At 38.3% G+C, this 10,650-nt stretch overlaps 1 protein-coding gene across 1 annotated transcript in view; it reads left to right on the forward strand.

Moving 5' to 3' along the window:
* LOC146782778 (vomeronasal type-2 receptor 26-like) overlaps window positions 1-7,925 on the forward strand; it is a 140,847-nt gene extending 132,922 nt beyond the window's left edge. Inside the window, exons 8-9 of the mRNA XM_085637248.1 lie at window positions 6,787-6,910; window positions 7,006-7,925. Of these exons, the coding sequence (XP_085493374.1) occupies window positions 6,787-6,910; window positions 7,006-7,925 (1,044 nt within the window). The remainder of the gene's footprint in view (window positions 1-6,786; window positions 6,911-7,005) is intronic.
* The last annotated feature ends 2,725 nt before the right edge of the window (window positions 7,926-10,650 follow it).

The following is a 10,650-nucleotide window of genomic DNA, read 5'->3' on the forward strand; positions in this document are numbered from 1 at the left end:
GCAAAGGATACTTTTTGGGATATTTAATTGCACACATTTATATCTGTTCCGTATTAAAAGTATTAATACAAAGAGCGTACATATTTCAGTTATGACATAGTGCCGTATTGTATGCTTTTACACCGGATTTAAATGTGCATAGTGTTATTTCAGAAAACATAATACTCTGTTATCGACATAGTGCAGAATGTTCAGTATTTGTAAGCAAGATGACAACATGAAAATTTAGTATGAGTCTGTATGTTGAATGATGTAGTATGTCCAAGTTCCAAGTTACCAGCCAAACTTAAAATAAAACAAAATAAGGGAAACATAGTAAAAATAAAGAAGAATAATGAGAAATGTAAATCACATACAAGTGCTATTACCTACCACCCTCAAATTCACTTCTCCATAATATTATATACAGAGCGGAACACAAGTTGTAATATTAGGAACAAAGTGTTCTCTTATCTGTATTTTGTTACGCGTTCATCCTGCATCACTATGTTTCGTGATGTTGAAGAAAAGGGTAGAGGAGAAAGACGAGTCCACACTGGAGTCGGCCCCTTCCTTTCCTCCTGTGGTTTAAAAAGAAAAGAAAAACCATACTTTAGTATTATGGTTAAGATTAAAAATCTATTCTTACGTAAATATCAAACAGATTACTTATATGGTCAACTCATACGCAATTACATCTTACGGCTACGTATCGTATTCTATTGTACATCTGAGTCTCCCTAGCTGTCTCAAGGATGGATGTATAATTCAATGTTCATGAAGATGTACACACAATTCTTCATCATGATTGTGGCCCCCAGGGTATTTGGTTTGTAAATTAATGCTGTGCCATGATTCCCGCTGCCTCAGTTTGAGCTCTCTATTGCCCCCCCTTCTGTTGTACTCAATTTGCTCAATCGCAAAGTACGTTAGTAGTGAGCTATTCAAAAGGTGGTACTCTGTAAAGTGTAAAGTGTCTCGTTTTAGGGTAATGAAGATCTTTGTTGTTAATTGCCCTCATATGTTCCATGCAGAGAAAGAATACCTTTAGATTGAGATGTGTGTTTATGTGTCTGTTGGTTATGTCTCCTTTCATGAGAATATCCTTAGGATTTATTTCCTTTCCTGTAGGTTTTTTGTGGGCGTCTGGGTAAATCATTGACCAGAGCTGGTTCGCATCCTAAGATATTCCAATTTTGGTTTAAAATTGTAGAAATCTTTTTGGATTCAGAATTGAATGTCAAAATGACTCTGGGTTGGTTTTCCTCTTCTACACTCATTTTTTCCTGTAGTGTAAGTGTAAGGATTTTACTGACCTTATCTTTCGCTCTTTCTAACACCCACTTAGGATATCCTCTCTCTTTAAATCTGCTTATAATGGTTTCCTGTTCTGCTAGAAAGTTTTCTTGAGTGCTGCAATTTCTCCTTGCCCTAAGCAATTCTCCGAAGGGTATGCTTCACTTCAAAGTTTCAGGGTGGCTGCTGAGGGCATAAGGGAGGCTATTCCCTGGGGTTTCTTTTCTGTGCAGTTGGGTGCAAATTTGGTTCTGTTTCACCTCTACCACTACATCTAGAAATTCAATAGCTACCTTACTGATCGTATATGTTAATTTCAAATTAAAGTTGTTCACATTGAGTTTGCAAATAAACCTCTTTGCCGTTTGCTTGCACCCTTTCCATATGATGAAAAGATCATCTATACATCTTAGCCATTTAATGACCCTTCCTTTTGTTTTATTGGTTTCTTGATCTCTTTGCACTTCTTCCTCCCACACCCCAAGAAAGAGATTAGCAAAGCTTGGGGCAAAGTAAGCCCCCATTGCTGTACCGAGGACTTGTCTAAACATGGGGCCATTAAATAAAAAAAGAATGTTAAACAAACAAAATTTGATAATTTCTAATAACATGTAGCATATTCTTCTTCTTTTGAGACAGTGATGACAGCATTGTATGCCTAGGCTGTGATGTATAATGGAGTACAGGGAGTTTACGTCCATTGTTATAAGTTGGAAGTCTTCCTCCCACCTCACGTCTTTTATTTTGCTTAAGATTCTTTAGTATTCTTTGTATAAGATGGTAAAGTCATCACATATTCATGAAGGAAATGGTCCACATATTTGGATAAATGTTCTGAGACACATCCTATAGAGGATACTATAGGCCTCCCTGGTGGTATAGTGGCATTTTTATGGATTGTAGGCAGGAGGTAAAAGTTGGGTAGTTTGGGATAGTCTTTTTTGAGATAACAATATTCCTCCCACCGTAATATTCCGTGCTCTTTCCAAATTGTCAGCATGTTCCATATTTTAAGTTTACTTTTGTTGTATTCTTACATGTTTGTTTCTACATAGAATCTGGGATCACTCAAATGTTTGTGTGCTTCCTCTATATACATATTCCTATTCCACAGACCGATGCTTCTGCCTTTATGGGCGAATTACAAAAAGTCTCATTTTTTGCCAGAAATTTGACAGTTTCCCATAGTTTTTTTGAGAAGTTTCCAGATGTATTATATTCTTTATTTCTTGTCTTTCTCTGGCAAAAGAGCGTGAGATCTTTTATCACCGTCGCATGAAAGGCATCTATGTTGTCATGGGGTAAATTTGGGTAGAAAATGGATTTTGGTTTGAAGCTGGTCTGTGCTGGTCAGTCTGTGATTATTTCATGAGTTTCTATGTGGGTTTCACAGTCTGGATTATCGTAAAGGTCTTGTAGGGTTGTAAGTGTATTAAAATCCCCTATGCTGATGAAGGTTGTTTCATCTCCATCAGTCATCTCATTCTCGTCCATTTATCGCTATGTCATTTCTTGAGTTTCAGTTTACGGACAAACTTGTACAGGTCTATCTGGGTTACAGGATAGTTGAAATCGTTGGTGGGGCAAAATGAAAGTCCTAAGCAGAGTATCCTTTTTTCCATCATACTCAGCAGTCTGGGTGATAAATTAATGATTGTTTTATTTACCATTTCATCTTCCATTATTGTTGTTTCCTTGGGCCAGTTGCCTTAGTTCCCATTGGTCCTTTCCACGTCCTTGTCCTCTTCTTGCCATCTGTCTGATTCGCTGTTGTCTTCGCCAGTTCCTTCCAGGTTTCTTTCTCTTCCTCTTCTCTGTTGGCCAAGACCTCTCCCTCTCATTTTTGGTGCTTGCACTATTCTTGGAATCTGCCTCCCAGTACGCATGAGGCGGTATTCCTCTTTTAAATTAGTTTGTGCTCTGCCTCCTGTGTTGCCATCCAATGTGGTACTTGTTGTTTCTGGCAGATCACCCTCCGTGTCACTACTGGTGATTAATTCTGTGGCACTCGGTATCCCAGATACCTCATCTAGGGTTTCTCCTTGTGCCAATTTTTCGTAAAGATGGTCATATTTATGACTATATGTCAGGATTCGGCCACTTTCGTAGTCGCAGCAGTCACAATGTTATTTACATTGATTGTGTGCTTTTATGTCATCTTCGTATCTTTTCATCCTTCCTTTTAGATCCACCATGAATTTGCTGATGACTTCTTGTTCCTTGTGCTTTTTCAAATCCTCTTCCACTGCTTTCAATTCTCATATTAGTTCATCTCTGTCCTCCCATGTATACTTTATTAGAATAATAAGCATTTGTTTTGAGCTCTGGGTTGATGTTTCCGCCCATTCTTGTAGCATTTTAGGGTTAGGGGATTTGTAGGAGGGTGTTGTGTAAATGCGGAGGCCATGGGGTACCATTTCTTTCTCGATAGAATCCTCTAATGATGTTGCTTCCCACCATTTTGAAGCCTCTGATTATTTCAGTTTCTCGAGTCTCCTAAGCTTGTCTTGTAGTGAAGTATCTTTGGTACTGATTTCTTTGTTAATGACTTGGCTTTTGTTAGGTGCTCTTGCAAAAAGGCTCTGGGCAGCTGCCCTTCTTTCTGTGTCTTCATCCATTACATTTGTTGTTGCGTGTAGTCGAAGTGTACTAGTATGGAAAGTACACTGAATCTGGGATAGATTTTACAAAGGGGTCTGTTTGGCTGAAATGAAGCGGTAGGTGGAAAAAGGTCCCTCTTTCACCTCTATCCAATGTAGAGATTCCTGCTGCAGCTAATTTGTATGCACTGTGTGTGCCAATAATGTTGCCAGAGGCACGATTTCCTTTATATATCCTCAATGGCATGGGCAAAATCGTTGTACTCAAGTGTAGGTTATTGCCAGATTTGTTTATAAATGTTATTTCTATTGTTGTGTGACCTAATTTCGGGTCCGTTTTATTTCTCCAGTAATTCGTTTGGTGCAAGTAGACTTCAACCCATGTGTGAGGGGAAAGCGAAGGGTCAAGTTGAGTGTTCAATTTTTTTCCCCGATTTCCACAGTCTCACCACGTGGTGAGGATGCCGGTAGACTTGACCGGGAGGTTCATACAAGAGCGGTGGGTCGATATGTGTACAAATTTTCCTCACGATGTAAGCGCTTCCTCATTTAGGGAAACACTATACTTGTGCTCTTTTACGTATTATTCCTCATGTTGCGAGGGTGCCGGAAACTCGACCAGAGCGGCTCAATCCCTGCCGGAACCGGGGTGGAGAGGAAGACACAGGTCTTCCGACTCATTTCCTTCCCTCCCTCCCCGATCGTCCCGCAGCTCGACACGACAACTTACCTCCGGGATGCACCCTCGTTGTTTCAGAGTCTTCAGATTGCTTCCGCTCGCTTTGGGAAGTTCTTTTCTCGAGACTACGATTTCAGTCCCAACAGCTTCAGTTCTGTGCATAGGTAGCTGCCGCCCACGGCAGACTCGATTAATTCCCAAAACAAGTTGCTCTTTCCATCTTCCCCCGCCCCAGGCAGGCAGATTCCACAAAGTTCAATTAAGTGATCACAAAGAGGTTTTTTCACCACCAGATGGTTTATTTTCAGTAACGCGTTTCGCCTGACACAGCAGGTTTGCTCACACACTGAGTTGTGGGACAAGCAGGCATACATATTGTAAAGTACATAAAGAGAAGACGTATTATGTTCTCTGGAATAACACTATACACAGTTTAATCCGGAAAAGGTATAAAAGCACACAATACGGCACTATGTCATAACTGAAATATGTACGTTCTTTGTATTAATACTTTTAATCCGGAACAGATATAAATGTGTGCAATTAAATATCCAAAAAAGTATCCTTTGCACCCTTGACACAATGTCACAAATTGTAACTTCCCACCCTATACCCCTACTAATCCAGCAGCCTGCACCTAATATATAACTAAAAAAGTACCAGTATTACACAATTTGCAACATTAATAATCAATGAAATAATTAACAATAAATTGTTAATGAACTGTTAATTAATTATTATATAGTTACCTTCCCACCATATAGCCCTACATCCCCAACAACCCGCACCAAATATATAACTTAAAAAGCGCAATTATTAAAAAAGTATGTTATTAATAATTAATTAAGTCATAATGAATGTATAATTAATTGTTACTTAATTAACTTACCATCCTATACCCCTACAAACCCAACAACCCACATCTAATATATATTACTTAAAAAATATAATTATTACACAATTTGCACATGCATCAATCAATTAAATAATTCATAATAAATTAATAACTAATTGTTAATTAATCATTACTTAATGTACTTCCCACCTACACCCCTACAGACCTAGCAACTCCCTTCAACAATATAAATTACTATTGACAATTAAATTAAAAAACGTGTAAATTACTTAATATTACGAACTATATTTAAGAACATTCTTAACAATTAGATAAACAATATTAACACATAAAATTAAAATATCAATTAACACACATATAGATATCCCCAAAACAATATTTTTGCAAGTATATTATTGAATGTGAAATTAACAACAACGATAATATTAAAAACTGTAATACTTGCCTGAAAAATCGATACTGTTGACAATTATATTTCTGTATCTTGATATTTTTGTATCACAATATTTTTTTACAAATTTTCACCAATTCGATATTTCTAATCCAATATTTTGTCCAAATACCATTCATAATAATAGGTAACTGATTATGTACCAGATATTGGGAATGGACAACATATTAATCTTCAAAATGGCTTTAAACGGAAATGATTTCTTTGGCACAATCGTTCTTATTGATTTTAATATAAAGTGCCAAAATTCTCTAAAATTCTCCTGAGTAAATGATATGTCAGTGCTCGTGTAGACTGATTTTCCTTTTTGCAATGAGGCAAAGTCCTCAATTTTCACTTAAAATACAGATATAATGTTGGAAGATTGTGGTACAGTTAGTGTTCTAATAATAATGACTGCCGGCTTATCTAGGACATTGTTCATAAAGTCTTTAGACTGGTGTATAGTGGTCCCAATAGGATCAGAGGTCAGGTTCAGTAAAGCCATACATCAATTATGCTCAGAGAGGTGCCTTTCAACTTAATTACCATTTGCGTAAAACCCTAGCATCCCAGACAGTGCATTTTTATGATATGTTTACAATTATTTTTTATTGAAACAATGCATGGATTGTGATCACTCCTGGCTTTTCTAGCTAAATGTGTAGAAACAAAAACATAATCAACTATTGAGGAAACAACTTTTGGATCAGGTACAGATTCCTGGAGAATCAGCTATGGTTCAACCATTTAATAACACTAAATGTAACCTATATGCCCATTGAATCCAAATCATTATACATTCTGTGTGAGTGGGCAAGATACGACAGTGCCAAACATGAAGCTGTTCGGCTGCTCGTCCAATAGTTAATACATTCTTAAAATATAATTGTTCCAAACAAGGTTTAATTCTCAAATACAAAGTGATGCCTTTTCTTCTCTCTAGGTCCCTCTCTCTTTGTGCAGTCCCAGTTGTCCTTTTGGATTCAGAAAATCTGCTCAAGAAGGAGAGCCCATCTGCTGCTTTCAGTGTGTGCCATGCCCTCAGGGAGAGGTTTCTAACCAAACTGGTAGGTAGCCAGCAGCACTGCGATCCGAATACAGGATCATCCAAGTTTGATGGTAAATGGCCTCCTAAATCTCCCATGTCTTCTTGCTATCTTAGATTCCACTGAGTGTTCCAGCTGCTCCTGGGATCATTGGCCCAACAAGAAACAAAACAATTGCATTAAAAAGACAATAGAGTTCCTCTCGTATCAGGATGTGCTTGGAGTCGCTTTGGCAGCTGTCAGCATCTTCTTATCATTGATGACCGCTGCCATTCTGGGACTTTTCATTATTTATAGGAACACCCCTGTTGTCAAAGCCAACAACCGCAACCTCAGCTACCTCCTTCTCTTATCCCTTATCCTGTGCTTTCTCTGCTCATTGGCGTTCATTGGTTACCCCACAAAAGAGAAATGTCTCCTTCGCCAAGCTGCATTTGGCATTAATTTCGCTTTTTGTATCTCTTGCATTTTGGGTAAAACCATCATGGTGGTCATTGCATTCAACGCCACTAAACCCAATAGTAACATAAAGAGGTGGGCTGGACCTCAACTGTCTCTTAGGATTGTTAGTGTTGGTACTCTGTTACAGATTCTTCTATGTATGTTTTGGTTGATTATCTCACCTCCTTTCTCACAGTATAACATATATGCACAACTTGGAAAGATTATAATTGAATGTAATGAGGGATCTCCCATTGCTTTCTGGTGCATGCTGGGATATCTCGGGATTCTATCCACTATCAGTTTCATTGTGGCCTTTCTTGCCAGAAAACTGCCTGGTAGCTTCAATGAGGCTAAATTGATTACTTTCAGCATGCTCACCTTCCTCAGTATTTGGTTATCTTTTATTCCAGCCTATTTGAGCACTCGTGGAAAGTACATGGCGGCCATGGAGGTTTTTGCTATCTTGGCTTCCAGTTCTGCATTGATTACCTGCATATTTTTCCCAAAATGCTACATCATCCTGTTGCGATCAGAGATGAACACAAAACAGTACCTAATGGGCAGGGGAACCAATCATAGGAAGAAACTGTAATAAATCTAGAGTGTCCTTTATGTATTGGCCAACATATCGATTCCTTTGTAGTATATGTACCTTGCGACTGGCGTATTGAAAGACATTCGGTCTGAAGAGCATCACATCATTCTGTGCCTTAAACACATTCCAAGATAATCAGAGTGACAAACTATGGAAGAAATTAAAACAGCATCAAAGGAACTGGAACAAAGTAGTTCGTGAATAAGACAGTTGTCTTTGATTGCATCACCTGAATCTTATAAGGATAAAATGCGCATTTGTAGCTGATGCTAAAGATAACGTGTCCACTTGGATCAAAAATATATGTAATGTATTGACTGTGATGAATAGGGGCGGTAGCATATTCACTGTGATCAATAGTAGACATATCTACTGATAGCTGAGATAACACATCTACTGTGAGCAGAATTAAATATAACACATCCAGTGTGTGTGATAGTAGAGATATCAGATCGACTGAGCAAGAGAGCACTGTGATTCAAAGTAGAAATAGCACATCACTTATGATCAATACTAGTGGTATTACATCCACTGTAAACAATACTAAAGATAATATATACACTGTGGTTGATAGTAAAGATAAGATATCTACTGGAAGTCACGTAAAAAAATTATTTGGCTAAAGGTTTTAGACACAAGCACAACATTTTATAAAAGTAAATTCAACATACAATACAATAAAAACAGTATAAAAATATTTTGCATCAGTTACACAAATCCAATATTCAGTTACCTTCTCCATAACCTTTCCTGATTTGATAGCAATACAAATAAAACTAATTATAGCAATACAAAAAATTTCTAATGAACGCTGTTGAATTAAAAAACATGGCTGTTGTATAATATTTGAAGCAAGAAATAGGGGGACTGGGAACCTCTTTCAGGGAGATCTGTACAGTGTACAATTAAGCATAGCATGAAAAATGCTTTGTGCACAGATATTATCACATGGGCAAGTGGAGGATATGAAAACCAAGCGACACCTACATGGAATACTAATAAATAGTGCAACATGTTAAGCTTGAGGCATGTCAAGTAAGATATATACTTAACATTCTTCATAAATAGAAAGGGGGTTATTTACAAGCCCCTTGCACCACTAGGGCGTCACTTTTAACATGGGAAAAAGTGATGTACATGCAGTGCAAGGGCCTTGTAAATAAGCCCCTAAATACTAAACAAGCTTTGATTCCTGATGTCGGTAATAGATCTAAGTGACGTGATCCAGCTTAACATTTTCCTCCTCCATTTTTGGGCTATCATGCAACGTGAGAAACAAATAATTCACTCTTGATTTCACTGCAGCCTCAATATGCTGTGGATTTTCAAACAAGGTAGGCGTCCCCAGGCGTCTGCTGACCTTTGGTCAGCTAATGAGGGAGGGCAGACCTGGGTCATCTGAGGCTTTTCTCTCTGGGAGCTGCACAGCAAGTTAATTTGATGTTTTTGAATGTTTTTTGCATGCGTGCATGTATGTATAAATCTATGACTTTGTTGTGAATGGGTGTGTGTGTCGGGGCTTAGCTTGGTCAGTATGATCTGGGGAGGGGGCGCTTCAGTTTTTCTAACAATTAGGCTGGAATATTCTGTTTCGATACATTATACCACAATCAGAATATATGAGAGGGGCCTAAGGGACTGTGGAAAAAGGAGAGGTAGGTGGATTGGTAGAAGTACTAAGAGAAAACACAATATTTTGTAAAATAACCAATATTTTGAGGACTTTCAAAACAGAGGGAGAAAACATCTCTGGTGTTCAGTACCTGACTGCCAGCACCTGTACCCAACTATTTGTCAGATAATACATTTATTAGGGGGTGTAGCGCCTCAAACACCCCCCTGAAGCTATGCCCCTGCGCACGCGCGTGCACGTATGTGTGTGTGTGTTTGTGAATGCATGGGAGTGAGTGAGTGAGTGAGTAAGTGAGTGAGTGAGTGAGTGAGTGAGTGAGTGAGTGAGTGAGTGAGTGAGTGAGTGAGTGAGTGAGTGAGTGAGTGAGTGAGTGAGTATGTGTGCGTGTGTCACCCGCCACCCTTCCTGCCAAAAGTACCGTCCGGCACTGATACACCCTCCATGGATTTCATGAACTGTTGAGCTCTTACAGTGAGCAAATACTTCCAGTCAAGAGAGGACGCAATGGCAAACCTAAGTACGAGAAGTGTGTTATTCTTTCTAAGATCTGCTTCCAATAAAAGGAGTTCTGACCTTGGTTATTTTATATCCGCATCTCATAAAGAAAAAGTTAGGTAAGTTGGCATTAAAATCTAAATACCTCATAAAATTAGTGAATTAATCCAACAAAAGTTGAAGACAGGGTCTTCTGCATACAGTAATACTGGTATGGGGTGTTTCCCTGTTTGTGGCATACCCTTCCCTTTACTAATTAAACATTTCTTCAGACCATTTATGTAAGCAGTGAATAAAAAGAGCGTCAAAACGTATCCCTATCTTACCTCTCTCTTCAAACTAATTTGATTTGCACACTTCCCATTATACCTGACGCGAACCCTGGCAATCTCATCCTCATGTAATTGTCATAACAAAAGGACTAACAGATTTCAAACCCCATGGTTTCCCTCAATAGCCATTGCATAGAATAATTAACAAACACAAGCACTCAAACACACTGATTAGATCCATAAAAGCCAAATCTTCAGCCTTGACAGTAATACTTTTTCTAATATTATTACATACGAGTCAAGTATCGATATCAGATTAAAG

The sequence above is a fragment of the Triturus cristatus genome, chromosome 12, assembly GCF_964204655.1.
Source record: "Triturus cristatus chromosome 12, aTriCri1.1, whole genome shotgun sequence".
Lineage (NCBI taxonomy): Eukaryota > Metazoa > Chordata > Amphibia > Caudata > Salamandridae > Triturus > Triturus cristatus.